Below are 17814 nucleotides of genomic sequence, written 5' to 3' on the forward strand. Positions count from 1 at the left end.
TCCTGCATACACTGCCCGCTGTTATACAGTGTACACTCTCCTTCTGCATATATTGCCCTTGCATACCTCTCCTGCACATCCACAATCCTAATCTGTACATACTGCCTGCTGTCATACCCGCTGTACTTCTCTCCCGTGCATACAGTCTGCTGCCATACCCTCCTATCTGACCTTAATCTATATGTAGATACATGCATGAAGTGTCACTATGTGATTCAAATATGGTTAAAAAAAGTAAAACGTAAAATACGCTGAAACAAACATTGCATTGTACCCTGCCTGCACAGTAAAGCACTGCATTTTCACATATAGGATAGTGTGAACGACCCCTCAGAGAGGAGGAATAATCTCTGTTGCTAAAGAACCAGGAGGACTGTGCTGACAGCCAGAGTATACTGGGAACTACCTTGATACACACAGGTCAGTGCTACTATTCTGTTGGGGCTTTCCTCTGACTTTGTGCTGTGTGCTGAAGTTGAGCCTCTTTACTGAAGAAAGGAATTTCTGTTTGTTTAGCAGAGAAATGAAGGGACTTTTATTTTCACAAGCCTGTATTACTGACACCTAATTTCCCCAATCCCCATATACATATGGGTGTGTGTGTGTGTGTGTATATATGTACACTATATATATATATATATATATATATATATATATATATATATATATATATGTAGCAGGTGCCAATGTAGCACCAATATTTAAAAAGGGCCAAAAAAACATCCCTGGGAATTACAGACCAGTTAGCCTAACATCAATAGTATGTAAACTCTTGGAGGGGATGATAAGGGACTATATACAAGATTTTAGTAATAAGAATGATATCATTAGCAGTAATCAGCATGGATTCATGAAGAATCATTCTTGCCAAACCAATCTATTAACCTTCTATGAGGAGGTGAGTTGCCATCTAGATAAAGGAAGGCCCGTAGACGTGGTGTATATGGATTTTGCAAAAGCATTTGACACAGTTCCCCATAAACGTTTACTGTACAAAATAAGGTGCGTTAGCATGGACCATAGGGTGAGTACATGGATTGAAAACTGGCTACAAGGGCGTGTTCAGAGGGTGGTGATAAATGGGGAGTACTCAGAATGGTCAGGGGTGGGTAGTGGGGTTCCCCAGGGTTCTGTGCTGGGACCAATCCTATTTAATTTGTTCATAAACGACCTGGAGGATGGGATAAACAGTTCAATCTATGTATTTGCAGATGATACTAAGCTAAGCAGGGCAATAACTTCTCCGCAGGATGTGGAAATCTTGCAAAAAGACCTGAACAAATTAATGGGGTGGGTGACTACATGGCAAATGAGGTTCAATGTAGAAAAATGTAAAATAATGCATTTGGGTGGCAAAAATATGAATGCAATCTATACACTGGGGGGAGAACCTCTGGGGGAATCTAGGATGGAAAAGGACCTGGGGGTCCTAGTGGATGATAGGCTCAGCAATGGCATGCAATGCCAAGCTGCTGCTAATAAAGCAAACAGAATATTGGCATGCATTAAAAGGGGGATCAACTGCAGAGATAAAACGATAATTCTCCCGCTCTACAAGACTCTGGTCCGCCCGCACCTGGAGTATGCTGTCCAGTTCTGGGCACCAGTCCTCAGGAGGGACGTACTGGAAATGGAGCGAGTACAAAGAAGGGCAACAAAGCTAATAAAGGGTCTGGAGGATCTTAGTTATGAGGAAAGGTTGCGAGCACTGAACTTATTCTCTCTGGAGAAGAGACGCTTGAGAGGGGATATGATTTCAATTTACAAATACTGTACTGGTGACCCCACAATAGGGATAAAACTTTTTCGCAGAAGAGAGTTTAATAAGACTCGTGGCCACTCATTACAATTAGAAGAAAAGAGGTTTAACCTTAAACTACGTAGAGGGTTCTTTACTGTAAGAGCGGCAAGGATGTGGAATTCCCTTCCACAGGCGGTGGTCTCAGCGGGGAGCATTGATAGCTTCAAGAAACTATTAGATAATCACCTGAATGACCGCAATATACAGGGATATGTAATGTAATACTGACACATAATCACACACATAGGTTGGACTTGATGGACTTGTGTCTTTTTTCAACCTCACCTACTATGTAACTATGTAACTATGTAGGTGTCTTGTATCTCCTGCGACCCCGCCAAGCTGGCCGCCGTCATGTACACAGGCTTTCCAGCCTGAAAGAGGGAGAGAGCTGCCTGTCCCATCTGCATGAACTTTTTCACCCCCCCCTTCTTCCTGTTTCACTGACTGAATCTAATGTAATATGAGCTGACTTACATAGAGCAGCTGTTCATTCTGCAGCCTCCTTCTGTGTCCCTATTGGCAGGAGGAAGAAAGTCAATTAAAGGAGCAGTTACAGGAGCCAATCAGAGGGACTTTAACAAGCCGCAGGGAGCAGCTGCAAAGGATTCTGGAATATGAAGTTCCAGCACAGAGCGGCCCCATAGCTTTGTATAGGACTGAAACTACCAAGACCAGCATTCTCTGTGGGAGGAAAGTAAAAGACTCCATTTTAATTCCTGAAGAGATTTCAGTCACCATGAGGCAGTGAAAGAGATCAGACCTGAAGGAGAGATGCTGTCTCTCAGATGATCTCCCAGCGCTATCCAGGCTTCCACCGCCAGTCGGGACATCCAGCCCGAGAGAGGGGGATTCCAGGTGCATATCGAGGCGCACCACATCAACGTTGAGGCATTCCAGTGTGAGGTGACTAGTCGGGTCACCTGGAAAGCCTGCTGTTCCAGGACGTTAGTTTGGGCCTTGACCACAGGATTTGGTGAGAGGGCATTTTGCCCATCTGCAGGGAACAGAGACACTGCACCACAGGAGGAGTATGAACACTGTATACAGACATCTTTGCTGGTAGTCATCTTGTTGACACTTGTAGTGCCACATGGATAAGGGATAAGGCTATCCATCTCTGGGACACTGTATACAGACATCATTGTCCTCTCACCTTGCTGAGGAGGATCCTGCCTGTTTCACTTGATAAGCTGGGCGAGTTGTGGTGTTTGGGCCCACAATACAGGAGTTTAATTGCACCCACGAGAGTGGCTAGCTGAAGACACCAAATCTTATCTTTTCTTCAAAAGGACTGAAGCTACTAGTGCCATACGAACCCGCACACACATATTCAGGGCTCTGCATATGCATTGGATGTGTGGGACAGTTCATCTAGAAAGTTAAGTCATTACTTGTTGACTTGAATAAAGTGTTTAATGTTGGGCCTGTGGTGTCAGAGGACAGAAGAGAGAGGCCTGACACAAAGGGAGTCATTCCTCTGCTCTCCTCCTGCCTGGACTCAAAGAGCCAATTTGGGTTTGGAATCCCCTGAAAGCCCTGAAATCCCCTGGAATCCCCTGAAAGCAGCTTGAATATAGGATTGAGAGCTATATTGCTCTCAAATCTCAGTTATTGCTCTCTAGTTGATTACTTGAATATATATTATTACTGTCTGTTATTCTTTCACAGAAATATTGCAGTAAAGACAATTTCTGTGTTTTATCATAACGTGTGTGTTTCGCATAGGTCATTGCACTTACACTATTGCCAGGTGTGCCAGAGGGGGCTGAGGCTGTTATTAGGGTTGAGAGGCAGCGTAACGGACTGAACAAACAAAGCGATATAATATATATACTAAAACAAATACTAGGCTGCAGCATGATGGGTTGTTTTAATGTTCAAGTTGTAGAGCAACAACATCAGGCATCTCTGCGTTTGTCAAGCTTGACAAAGGGCAAGGATGCCTGAAACTTGCTGTTTTCTACTTCTTGAGCAAAAACTCATTGTGCTGCAGCCCCTACCCTTTCTTTTGTTTAATTGATGGTGATTTCTGGAGCCTCACCCGGTTGCATGCATGCTTTGAGTGTAAGGGAAAAATGTTACATATAAATTGTGGTTTAAAAAAAATTATAGATGTTGCAGAAACAAAATAATGTTTAATGAAATAAACTGTAATAATGTCCTTTGCATTTTGTTAATACTACTTGGAGGCTGAAACTTGGCATAATCTGTGTCCATATATTTACTTCATATCATGAAGTGTGTCCGTCTGTTCTAGAGTGCAGTGCCAAATCTTGAAAGGTAAAAAAAAATAGACTTCAAAAAGCACAGAACCTGGTTTTTATTAAATTTGGACTCCATCTAAACAGCTGAATATACAGTTGAAATACACATGTGAACAGTCCACCCACCAATTCTTCTCAGCCACATTATATGGCAAGACTACTTTTTCCTAATGCAGCTTTGGGTGTCACTTTGATCACTGAACTATGAAAGCGCATCATCACACCGCATGTACCTCTTCCTCCAGTGTTTCATGGGTTAAAACATATAAGATTGTGTGCACTGTGCAAAGCAATAGAGCCTGCTTTGCATACAGTTTATACCCACCTATTCCATCTAATGTCCACTTTGCTGGGGAAAGATAACATAAAGACAGATTTAAAGCAGCTATGCTAGCTGCATTTTTTAAATGAATACACATCTATACTCAAGGCTATTTTTTTTTTTTTTTTATATTGAGAGTGAGATGTGCCTATATGCCACCTTCTTTTAAAATTTTGATTTCATTTATTTAAAAAAAAAAGTTAAACTAAGTTAAAAAACATATTAAAAGAAAATTATTATGTTATCTGTGCATTTATATAATGCTGTTGTTTCACAAGATAGATCGATATCTCCCTGCTGCTTTAGACCTTATCAGTTATAGTACAGAATGACCTGTTTCCTACTGCGCAGCTACCATAGAAAGTAGAATTGTTCTTTGTGTTTGTTTGGTGGAATAAGTGTCAGACTATGTTAGTTTACTCTTGGCAAAATATTAAAGCGGTAGTAAACCGCTGCAATAAAAAAGAAAACAACTTTCCCCTGCAAAATAATAGCATAATGTGCTAGTATGGATCGCATACTTGCACATTATGAAATACCTTAAAATGAAGCCCTCCAGCTGAGCGCGGTCATGGCTGAGAGGGCTTCCAACCACCCCCAGGCTTCCTTCCACGTTTGCATACTCCAGCTGTGTGAGTGGCCAGAGCCGCGATGCCAGCACTCCCGTGCATGCACGAGAGCCCTCAGTTATGGCACGGTGCTCTGAAGGTAAGGCACGGTATGCCAGATCTTTAGAGCGCATGCACTGGTGATGTCACCAGTTGCATCCAGGGTGAATATCTCCTAAATGGTGCATGTTTAGGAGATATTCATTTTACCTACCGGTAAGCCATATTATAGGCTTACCGGTAGGTAAAAATCACAAAGCGGGCTTTACTACCGCTTTAAATGATAGCAGAGCTCAGTGCAGGTTTCCCTTTAAAAACCTTTACATTACAAAATGTACTAATCATTTAGCTACTCCACTTACAAATATGAAAACAAGATGCTTTCTGAACAAACTGTGTTCAAATACATTATTTTCTAGCTATTTTCACATATATAATTACATATTGCTGTGAGGGTACCCTATAACCGAGGTTCTGTTACTCGCAAATTCGGTCTCTGCAAAAGATCTTCATTGCATGGGCCATTCAGAAAGTTCACAAATGACTCACTTAAATCTCTGTTGAAAACCGAGTCAAAGCTTCCACAGCTATAATCTGCACTTCCATCATAGAATCCATCCACCAAGTCCTGAATCTGCTTAATGTCCTCCTTTAGTTCTATGCTCAAAGCCTCATAATGAACCTCCAATTCGTTGTACCGCCCGGACAGATTTACAATACTAGTTTCCACCAAGAGCATGTCATGATGAAGGTTTCTCTTCATAGATTCCACTTTACGACACTCATACCGGAGTTGGGACAGGTTGTGTCTGACATTCTCATTTTCCTCTTTGTACCAGGTCTCCTTGTCATTGTAGATAGATATCAAGGCCTCCACATCTTCCTGCATTGAGTCATAGTTGACTGCCAATGAGCTGAGCTCTTTTTCTGCACTAGACACTTCTTCAACTACCTTAGCAAAGCGCTCAAAATTAACGTAAGTGTTGTTCGGTGGCATGCTTGAATGAGACTTCATAGTGTATTCCTTTAGTCTCTTAGCCTTTAGTTTTCTCATGGCCGTTCTCTTTGTATCATGGACTTTGTTCTCCTCTTTGGATTGGAGGGTCTTTAGGTAAAAAAGAAAACGTAAGAAGGGAGAAAAAGACCATGCCGGGTTCTGCACACTTAAGTGCACAAATTCATACCAAGGAGGTCTCCAGTATGAAAGTCACACCATCCATGGATGCATCAAAACAGGATCAAGACAGGGTGCAATCCACACCTAGTAAAAGGTTTAGTAGTTTTCCACTGCACACAATACACCACAGCAATGTGATCATATCATTAGTATGTATCAGTTGTGAGGAAATTCTGAATTCAAGGATTACAACATATTTCCATAATGTTTTCCCCCAATATTATAGTTTTTCTTGATTATCCAGATGCATAGCGTGAATTCTAATCTCTAAGTATTACCGCACAATCCTTATGTTTTCTAAAGCAAACACTGCTATAATGACATACTATAAAGAACAGTAATGTTTACAGTACTTGCTCGGCTATCATATGCATCATACTATAGTTTAAGCAAACATGCAGAAGATTGTGATCAATCGTGTATTATAATTTCACAGCATACAGAAAAGTGTGGAAGATTTCACAGCACTAATGGACCAAACACCATCATCCAAAGCAGTCTTGGCAAAAGTAGAATCAAAAGTAAAACTCCAGGAATCAGTGACATTTTCACGATGTATAGGGTTAGTTAACTCAGTGCAGGCTGTGATTAGGGACAGTCTCCTATATTCTCTGCTGTATATAAACACCGAGTATTCTGCAAAGCAGCTCAATATTTTCAGCATGAAACAATGAAGTAATATAGGTTTCACTGCCTGTCTCTGCTACCTCTTTTGTAAGAGATCACACACAATGAGTATATTGAGTAACACCCTGCCAGGCCATAAGGCTTATTTACAGCAGAGACACTGCAGCCAACTTTTCTGCATGTTCAAATGTCTGTTCAATGCCCAGCTTTCTACTGGACCTGTTCACACCACTACATTGGATTGCAGTGTGTAGTGTGTCCTGTATGCGGCATATTGGATACATCCACCTTCCATTTAAGTTAGTTGCATGAAACCCCTAAAGTCTGTGTTACCCTAAATATTTTTTTTCTAACCTACATTTATTTTATAAATTATAATCTAATTTTCTTGTACTTCTTCCATCTGAAGTACCTGGTTGATCCTGAAAGTCACCTTCTAAACTGACCTCACAAAGTACAGAAGCTGACCTGTGTTATGTGTGGCCAGTCAGAGACACAGAACACTGTGCAGACAAATAGCATGCCTGTATTGGGTAGTTTGTTCAGCCACCATGTCCGTCTCCCAATCACAGCCTGCCTCTGGCACACACCCGCTCCCAATCACAGCCTGCCCCTGGCACACACCCGCTCCCAATCACAGCCTGCCTATGGCACACACCCCCTCCCAATCACAGCCTGCCTCTGGCACACACCCCCTCCCAATCACAGCCTCCCTATGGCATACACCGGCTCCCAATCACAGCCTGCCTCTGGCACACACACCCGCTCCCAATCATAGCCTGCCTATGGCACACACCCCCTTTCCAATCATAGCCTACCTCTGGCACACACCCCCTCCCAATCACAGCCTGCCTCTGGCATTCACCCGCTCCCAATCATAGCCTGCCTCTGACACACAACCGCTCCCAATCACAGCCTGCCTATGGCACACATCCCCTCACAATAACAGCTTGCCTATGGCATACACCCGCTCCCAATCATAGCCTGCTTCTGGCACACACACCCACTTCCAATCATAGCCTGTCTATGGCACACACCCCCTCCCAATCACAGCCTTTCTATGGCACACACCCCCTACCAATCATAGCCTGTCTATGGCACACACCCCCTGCCAATCACAGCCTGTCTCTGGCACACACCCCCCCCCAATCACAGCCTGTCTCTGGCACACACCCCCTCCTAATCACAGCCCGCCTCTAGCACACACCCGCTTCCAATCACAGCCTGCCTCTGGCACACACCCCCTCCCAATCACAGCCTGCCTATAGCACACACCCCCACCCAATCACAGCCTGCCTATGGCACACACCCCCTCCCAATCACAGCCTGCCTATGGCACACACCCCCTTCCAATCACAGCCTGCCTATGGCACACACCAGCTCCCAATCACAGCCTGCCTCTGGCACACACCCGCTCCCAATCATAGCCTGCCTCTGGCACACACCCACTCCCAATCACAGCCTGCCTTTGGCACACACCCGCTCCCAATCATAGCCTGCCTCTAGCATACACACCCTCTCGATCACAGCCTGCCCCTGACACACACCCGCTCCCGATCATAGCCTGCCTCTGGCACACACCCACTTGCAATCACAGCCTGCCTTTGGCACACACCCGCTCCCAATCAAGCCTGCCTTTAGCACACACCCGCTCCCAATCATAACCTGCCTCTGGCACACACCCCCTCCCAATCACAGCCTGCCTCTGGCACACACCCCCTCCCAATCACAGCCTGCCTCTGGCACACACCCCCTTCCAATCACAGCCTGCCTATGGCACACACCCCCTCCCAATCACAGCCCGGCTCTGGCACACACCCCCTCCCAATCACAGCCTGCCTCTGGCACACACCCGCTTCCAATCATAGCCTGCCTCTAGCACACACACCCTCCCAATCATAGCCTGCCTCTGGCACACACCCACTCCCAATCATAGCCTGCCTCAGGCACACACACCCTCCCAATCATAGCCTGCCTCTGGCACACACCCGCTTGCAATCACAGCCTGCCTTTGACACACACCCGCTCCCAATCAAGTCTGCCTTTAGCACACACCCGCTCCCAATCATAGCCTGCCTCTGGCACACACCCCCTCCCAATCACAGCCTGTCTCTGGCACACACCCCCTCCCAATCACAGCCTGCCTCTGGCACACACCCCCTCCCAATCACAGCCTGCCTCTGGCACACACCCCCTCCCAATCACAGCCTGCCTCTGGCACACACCCCCTCCCAATCACAGCCTGCCTCTGGCACACACCCCCTTCCAATCACAGCCTGCCTATGGCACACACCCCCTCCCAATCACAGCGTGCCTATGGCACACACCCCCACCCAATCACAGCCTGCCTCTGGCACAAACCCCCTCCCAATCACAGCCTGCCTCTGGCACAAACCCCCTCCCAATCACAGCCTGCCTCTGGCACACACCCCCTCCCAATCACAGCCTGCCTCTGGCACACACCCCCTTCCAATCACAGCCTGCCTATGGCACACACCCCCTCCCAATCACAGCCCGGCTCTGGCACACACCCACTCCCAATCACAGCCAGGCTCTGGCACACACCCCCTCCCAATCACAGCCTGCCTCTTGAACACATTCCCTGCTCAAGTATGTCTGCATCTTTGCCTCAGGCTATGGAATACAGGCACACTAAGTGTCTGCACTGTGTCCTGTAACCCACCCTCCACTATCAGGAAGAAGAGATGCATGGTCATATGACAGAACTTTTTAACATTTTAAAAAAGATAATTTAAACAACTAAGCACAAGCAGTTATGGTACCTGCATAGTTATAACTGTATTAGCCAGTGTCTATAACATTGTATGTTCACAACTATTTTAAATGATATGTTAACCTGAACAATAAACTTCTCTTATTTCTCCATTTTAATATAAAAAACTATACTTCTCAAAACATTTTTTTTGATACATATAAAAAATACCTGTTGATCCTGACAGAAATCTTGTCATCTAATTACTTCCTTTGATCTCTGCCGATGCTGCACTCTTAGTTACATTGTTCCCAGCTATCTCTGAGAATTACTGAACACATCCCCTCTATGTTATGGAAGAGTGGAGGTTGTTCAGTAATCTTTTCCTAGGCTGATAGAGCCACTTTTCCATAGACATGCCATACAGTGAGTAAGTGTTGTTACCATAGGACAGGAAGTGTGATACTGGCAGGATCACTAGGTAAAATAAGAAAGCAAAAAAAAAAAAAGCATGCAGCCACCACATCTAAAGACTGGCAAGCTGCAATCTATTCATTTTCTGTTCTTAGATTTAGTACTCTTTAATGGTTAAGGTTATTGTAGTCATATTAGTACACTTGCAACAATAAATTTGAGGGCTATTTCATTACCCATTAATATGTACACTTTTTTGTTTTTATTTGTTTTATTTGTTCATTTTTTTTAGTGTCACTGTTAAAAAAGTGCATAATTGAAAAATCCCTTAATTTCATTTGTAAATAACTTTGTAATGCTATGTACAAGAATAATAATTTCAGTGTAATTTTAAACAGAACAAATAATTTTTTTTATTCAGTTATGCTATTTTTTTTAAAGGAACACTGGTCAAAAAAGAAAAATGTGCCTGGGGGAACCTTCCCCTCCCCCATTCCCTCTTCCTATTATGTGATCTCCTCACGCATCTCGCTTCCTCCCTCACCATCTAACCATCTTTTTTTCTTATTTATTTTACCTTTTATTTTTACAGTAAAAAAAAAAAAATAATTGTGTAAACATCCCTTGTAATAGAAAAAAAGCATGACAGGGCCTCTTAAATATGAGATCTGGGGTCAAAAAGACCTCAGATCTCATATTTACACTAAAATGCAATAAAAAAAAAGAAAAAAATTGTCATTTAAAAAAAAATGAATTAAAAAAAACGGCCCTTTAAAAGTGACCGATAAAAGTGATCTCGCGGCGAATCCTCCACAGAGACCACTTTTATCTTGTAGCCGACCGCCGGCTGAACACGGAGATACTGGGGTAATGGCAGCTAGCTGCTGCCATAACAATGATATCCATCCTTAAAGTGAGGACGTATATTGGCGCTCGGTAGTCTGCAAGTGGTTAAATGCATAACAACTACCCAAACTACTAAAGGATGATGGTAATTAAGCTGCTTGTTGTTATAAATACAAATTTCCATCCACATAAAAACACTGAATTATTGCTCTTCACGTTAGTCAGCATGCCGGCTTGTACAAGTAATATATCATTTTCATGCAGAGACATCCTATTCTACTCACCGTGATCCATGGGTGAAGCAGGGCTTCCTGGATAGCGAGACGCTTCCTGAAAACAAGAGTAAAACAAATGAGCATGGATCCTACTGGTGATATATATACATAACACATACACATGTACTATAGTGACCAAGGGTATTTAAAAAGAAAAGGAATAACATATCAGATGAAAACCCACTATTGTGCAATTAAAGTGTATAGCTGTAAAAGTCCATTCTCTTTTACCTTTGAGCAAACAATGCTTGAAAGAATAAAGTATGATGCAGCAATACAAAATTCAAACTCCTACACTAAAACTCTGTGCAGCAATTAGTACCATACTCTCTGAAAATACCAAAAGCTCCCTACTGTTTCTGTTATTAACTAAGAATGAGTAATTGTGTGTTAACTATTACATGCTGGTGAGGTTAACTCTCTCCCAGTGACAAGCACTGAGGACTGAGATCAGTGGTGCACACCTATTACTGGTGACAGCAGATGGAGAAATGTAAGCCTGAGGGTGGGCAGTATCCGTATGTGACACTTTTGTCCCTATTAGGACAGATGCTGTCATTACAATACACTGCAGCAACTTCCTCTCACTCTTCCTTAACAAGTGACTGATGAATAAAGTGAATAATGTATTTAATGCATGCTAAATGTATGATGGTAATTCCACGCTTAGGAGAATAGAGACAAGAAAGGACTGCTGCCCCCCTAAAAATGAAAATCACCTAGGTGAAATCCAAAATGCAAAATCTTTTGAACAGGGGAATTGGCGCTGTCCGGCTATATGTGCATAAATGGTGATTCATACAAGTGCAAAAAAAATATGAACATACGTGTAAAAAATTATATAATAAAGTTATTATTAATATTGTGCGTGTAACCAATGTGTTGCGAGGGCTGAGGTATATCAAAGTGCAAACAATACACCGGAACAAACACAAGCAGAGAGATGCTGACGTGTGCGTATCACGAGGCCACGCCTTACGCGTTGCGTCATCAAGACGTCATCTGAGGCGCCTGGGGATTTTTATTTTTATTTTTACTTTTACTTTTATTTTTTATTGCTAAAACTGTTTGTTTGTATTGCTAATACTGTTTTGATTGCCATAATTGTTTGTATATTGGATTCCCTTTTTTGCCCTTTCTCAACTGGTGGGCACATTCCCCTATACACATATAGATATTTGGTATATATTGAGATATTGGCATATATACATATATTTTAGGAGCACGTTGCACTTTATTACATTACATCTGCCAGGTGTGTTGTTTGCACTTTGATATACCTCAGCCCTCGCAACACATTGGTTACACGCACAATATTTATAATAACTTTATTATATAATTTTTTACACGTATGTTCATATTTTTTTTGCACTTGTATGAATCACCATTTATGCACATATAGCCGGACAGCGCCAATTCCCCTGTTCAAAACATTTTGTATTTAATGCATGCTGTTTCAAAAACAGAAAGATCAGGTAACTCCATAGCTTTTGCACCTAAGAATTTTATTGCATACATCCATCACATTGTTTTATGAATGGATGACTTGGATCGTCCTGCTGGTGACGATCCAAGTCAGTGAGCCAACAGAGAGAGAGAGGGGCCACCGCCCTGTGTCTGAATGGACACACAGAGCAGGGGCTCAGGTGCTCCCATAGCAAGCTGCTTGCTGTGGTGGCACTCAGCAGGAGGTAGGGGCCAGGAGCGCTGGCAAGGGACCTGAGAAGAGGAGGATTAGGGCTGCTCTGTGCAAAACTACTGCACAGAGAAGGTAAGTATGACACATTTGTTATTTTTCAATGTAAAAAAATGAGACTTTAATATCACCTTAAACAAGTTTTTTGTATCACTTGACCCTTCCTTTTAAACTTGTAAACTCTAACGAGCAGGGCCCTCTGATTCCCCCAGTTCGGAACTGTATTGTAACTGTACTGTCTGTCTTCATGTTTTAAAGCACTGCGCAAACTATTGGCTCTATATAAATCCTGTATAACAATAATATTAATAATGAAAAATTTGGACATCTAAGGACTACTAAACTGCAATACACTAAATTACATTTTTTGGGGTTTAGATATGCTTTAATTTAGTTGCTGCTCCCACAACTTTACACTTGAGGGCTCGAGAGCCCCTAAATAATATAGGGTAAAGATTTAAAGTAGAACTATAGGCAAAATCTTTTTCCATGGTGAATCTCCCTAACGGGGGGCACAGACTGCAATAAAAACCTAATAGGTGTTCTAATCCCATTCTGAAAAAAAAGTTTTGCTTTTAGTTATACTTTAATACATGTTTCTTCTGAACACTAGGGGCATAAATTGTGTTATAAACGGTTTTATTGAAATTTCTACAGAACCAAACAAAAATTAAATATTGAATTAATTTTCAGTGAAATTAAATGCATTTTTAGAAATGACAGTAAATTACGGTAAATATACCATATTTATACCCTTTCATTTTTATTTTAACAAAACTGGTAATCCATATAAACAAGATAAACATTATCCTTAAAGTTGAATTCTGGGATACCCTAATTACTGTCCCCTCCCCTCTCCTAACACCTATGCTTACTAACTTGCATAATAAAGATGTACAGTTTATACTTATCTATTTTTAGGAGCGCACCACTTCATTCTCGTGATCTCCTCTGTGGCAGCCAACGCCAGCTATGGGGGATAGGAGAGAGCGCTCAACAAGGCTAGTACAGCCTGGAGCAGTGACGTCACCTATAGGCTTACTATGGCCCATCTGCTGTCGGCACTCCCTCCTTTCCCCTGCAGAGATGCTGGCTGACTCAGGGGAGCAGGATTATGTGACTGGACCAGAGTAGCCCAAAAACAAGTAGGTGTGCACATCTTTCTTACACAAGTTAGTAAGCATAGGTGTTAGGAGGGGGGCGGGACAGTTTTAAGTGCCGTAAAGGTTATCCTGGAAAGCCACTTAAATATAATGGATTTTTCATTCTAGTTATCCAATTTTTTTTCCTTGGGTGTACTCAAGTGGCATTAACATAACATGGACATTTATATCACCTTGTGTTCTTCACAAGAAGCTTCCTGATGAAGTCTTTTGCCAGATCACTGGTGTGGCTGAAGAATTCTTCATCAAACTCATAGTTAACAGCAGTAATATTAGAGAGAGTCTCCTGCTTATTCTCTCCCAAGAATGGCGATGCTCCACTCAGCCTGAATGATACAATTACATAAAATATAAACAATTAGCACTAAGTAGAACTATAGGCAAAACTTTTCTTTTCATTTTAGATTAAGGGAAGGTTATAACCCCTGTCAGTTTTTTTTAGCCACCTTTGTCCCATTGGGGAGATTTCCCTTCACTTCCTGTCCCACAGCCAAAACTGGAAGAAAGAGGAAATCCCTGCAAATTAAGGGATTTCTTTAAGGACCCCCAAAGTCACCAGAACTAGTTGTTCTAATCCCTCTCCACTCTACCCAAAAGTAAAAAAAAAAGTTTTGCCTTTAATTATAGTTTAATCATTTAAATACTCATCTCTCAGATATCTGCTCTGCATGGTCATTCATACCTTCCAAACAAGGATATATGTACTGAAAATTCTCCTTTTCCAGTTACCCCTTTAATAACCACTTATCATTTGTAGGGTTTCAAGAACTATGCACCAAATAATCCCAAGCTCTGACAATGATCCTGGGTAAAGCTGCATTACTGTTAACAGATTCAAACCCTATTTCTAAATCTACAGAATATGTCTGGACCAGATATGGAGCTACAGATAGTTCTTGAATAAGATAGTACATGAACAAGCTCTAAGACTGTCCATTCTTTCTTACCATTCACATCCTCTTCATGGGAATACCCTTTGTCCCCAACAAATTTATGACAAGTTGTTTGTCCTCCAAATCATACATGTACAGTATAATGGAGCTCTGCCATACAGTAGTATGCCTTATGAATCTGCAGAACGGAAGACATACAGCAGGCAGGTGGCTTCCACAAGAAACCTGTCCAATGGCTTTGTCTCTTCTTCGTGTGATGAGCAACAACAACCAGAATATTTTTGATTTTACCCAACTGATATATGTTCTTTATTCAATACACATTCATTTTAGTAGTGCAGACATCCCTAAAAATTATCCAGGCTTGAGAAAGGTAATTGGCAGGAGAGTCTCTTATGTCCTCAAAAAAAAACATGAAGATGGCCTTTCCTTTCCAAGCCATGTTGTCAAGTGAAGGATTTCCACCAAATAAATGCTAAACCACCTTTACAAGCAATGTAAACTGACTAATGACTCGATTATGCACAGCATCCTGGTAAAGACCTCTTGTCTAGTTGGCATGCCAGTAACAATGTGTACTATATAAGGGGCTCAGGTAGGAAGAGAGAGGCAAGTATACCACTGATGATATGCAATGGGTTGGCACTCACCAAGTGGTTGTAAAAGCAGTAGGTTTCTTTACCTTTAGGAATTTTCTGCATTAAGGAAAAAAAACCTTCCAAGATTAGCCCCCTCCAGCCTCCCTAAATACCCACCTGAGCCAGATCTCAATCCAGCGTTGTGCTCGTGAGCAGCATCAGTGCTCTCTCCTTTCTCCTTACTGGACATGGAGGTAGCAGCAGGAGCCAATTAATCAAATCCAGTGAAGAGTAGGGGGCTCCGCCAAGCCGAGATCCATGTGTCTATGGACACACAGAGCCCAACTCAGCACTTGCTATGGAGGCAGACACAGGAGAGGAGTAGTGGACAGGGCTGGTGGAGGACCTGAGAAGAGGAGGTTCAGGGCCACTCTTTACAATACCACTGCACAGAGCAGGTAAATATAACATGTTTGTTATTTAAATTTAAAAAAATAAATAATGTTTATTAACCTTTTAATCTATATTCTTCAATAATTTTCAGCAACTTTCCCCAAGTAGAAGAAAGTTTAGAATAGTGTTGTGTTGAATAGCTGCACGACATGCATTGGGTGTAATTTTTGAAAAATCACTAATTACAACAATTTGAAACTGTTCACACTTAAATTATACATTATTGTGTTTAAGAGAGACATATATGAAATTATCTGAAATTAATAAATTCAAGATGTTTTTTAATGCTCATAAAGTTACATAGCTTGCTCAACCTAAATATATAGTTCCAGGTAAATCATTGGTGGCTTTATTGTTTATTTTAATTGTCTTTCTATTTTATTTTCAAGACACAAAACACCAGTATTGCCTGTGCAGGGGCTGAGCCAACCTGTCAGAAACCAGAAATCAAAATTTTGCAAGGTGTAGTAAGTAACAGACATACAGGAAAGCAAATAGCTAGTATTAGGTAATTAGAATACAATATAAAACATTACTCTTTAAATGTTTTGAACTCAAGACTGTAGTTCCTTATCCACTATATATTCTTATCTACATATATCGTAGCAATTTATTTCTGTATTATCTTGCTGTGTTGTTGATAAGAATCTGGTTCATGCCCCATCTGGATGAACTATACTGTATGGTGCTTTATTTAGACCTTTGTCTTCCATGCATGTTTGTACTGATTTGTGCTTTTTCAAAAACAATAAAAAATATTGAAACAGAATACAATATAAAACATTTGGAATATCAAAATAGATGGCCCACATTCCATGCTCTACATGCAAATTTGGATGCAAAAAAAAAAAAAAAAAAGGTCATTCATGGCAATAGGTGAAAGGAAAGTGAGGTGGGGAGAGAGAGGGGCAGTAAGAAGGGGGTGGCTTTGGAAACAAGGGGCAGTAAAAAAGAAAGAAAAAGAGAAAAGAGGGCCAACAACTCCCAAAGGCCCAGCTCAAGAAGCTGGTTAAAATGATTATAGGTCACTTAGGCTAAATGTATTCAATGTAGGGAACAAGCATCCAAGCTAGGGTTCCTAGACTGTAGCCTCCCTGGCGGTTTTCCCGAGTGTGGCTCGGGGTTAAAATTCAGTACCATTAACGGTAACCCCCGAGCCACACTCGGGATCGCATTGCAGGATCCTGGGGCGGCGTTACTTACCTTGTCCCCGGGATCCTGCGATGTCCCCCGCAGTGTCCGAGGGCTCCGTCCTCCTCCGAAGCCTCTCCGTGCCAGGCTCCGTTCCCTGCGAGCGGCGCGACGCACGGGGGCGGAGCCTGGCGGCAAATTCAAAAAACTGTCAAAATCATAACACATACAGTACTGTAATCTTACAGATTACAGTACTGTATGAAATGATTTCACATCCCTTTTGTCCCCAGTGCTCTGGCCCATGCCCTGCATGCAGTTTTACATGATATACACTGTTCTTTCTGCCTGGAAACTGGAGATTGTCCATAGCAACCAAAAAGTGTCCCTTTACGTCAAAAGTGGCTTTAGACCAGCTAGAAAACAGCGATAATAAATTAGAACACTTGCAGAATTGAGCGATAGTGAATTGTGGGGAAATTTATTTTATTACTATTTTTTTAAATTTTTTTTAATTATTTATTTTTATTTATTATATTATAATTTATGTTTTTGTGTTTCAAACTTTATCATACCCGGGATATCTACTAGACTCTGGTTTGGACAGATTTAAGTGTGTTATTGTTAAGATTTACAGACCTACAATATAAAACGCCAAATTTCCATGCAAAATAATGGTACCGCTTTCAGCACCTAAAATCCGAAATAATCATACCGCCAGGGAGGTTAAGGAATTCTGGTTGCAAGTCAGTGAGGATATTGTTTTAATTGTCTTTCATTTGCTCAACATGCATGCACTGTCTAGTCAGCATTAAGAAAATGTATTATATTGTAATCATAACTCTTTGGT

The 17814-nt window shown here is 41.9% G+C and overlaps 1 protein-coding gene across 3 annotated transcripts in view; it reads right to left on the reverse strand.

The window, feature by feature from the left end:
* DAPK2 (death associated protein kinase 2) overlaps nucleotides 1-17814 on the reverse strand; it is a 144473-nt gene that overhangs the window by 45666 nt on the left and 80993 nt on the right. For 2 of the 3 annotated variants that reach the window (XM_073619161.1, XM_073619162.1), the window contains exons 8-10: nucleotides 14083-14235; nucleotides 11060-11105; nucleotides 4107-6103 (exon numbers count right to left, since the gene is read on the reverse strand). In XM_073619161.1, coding sequence (XP_073475262.1) covers nucleotides 5459-6103; nucleotides 11060-11105; nucleotides 14083-14235 — 844 coding nt within the window. In that variant the 3' untranslated portion in view covers nucleotides 4107-5458. Of the gene's footprint in view, nucleotides 1-4106; nucleotides 6104-11059; nucleotides 11106-14082; nucleotides 14236-17814 lie in introns of those variants that run through there. The other variant, XM_073619163.1, reaches the window with a different exon arrangement.

The sequence above is a fragment of the Aquarana catesbeiana genome, linkage group LG03 (genome assembly GCF_042186555.1).
Source record: "Aquarana catesbeiana isolate 2022-GZ linkage group LG03, ASM4218655v1, whole genome shotgun sequence".
NCBI classification, from domain to species: domain Eukaryota; kingdom Metazoa; phylum Chordata; class Amphibia; order Anura; family Ranidae; genus Aquarana; species Aquarana catesbeiana.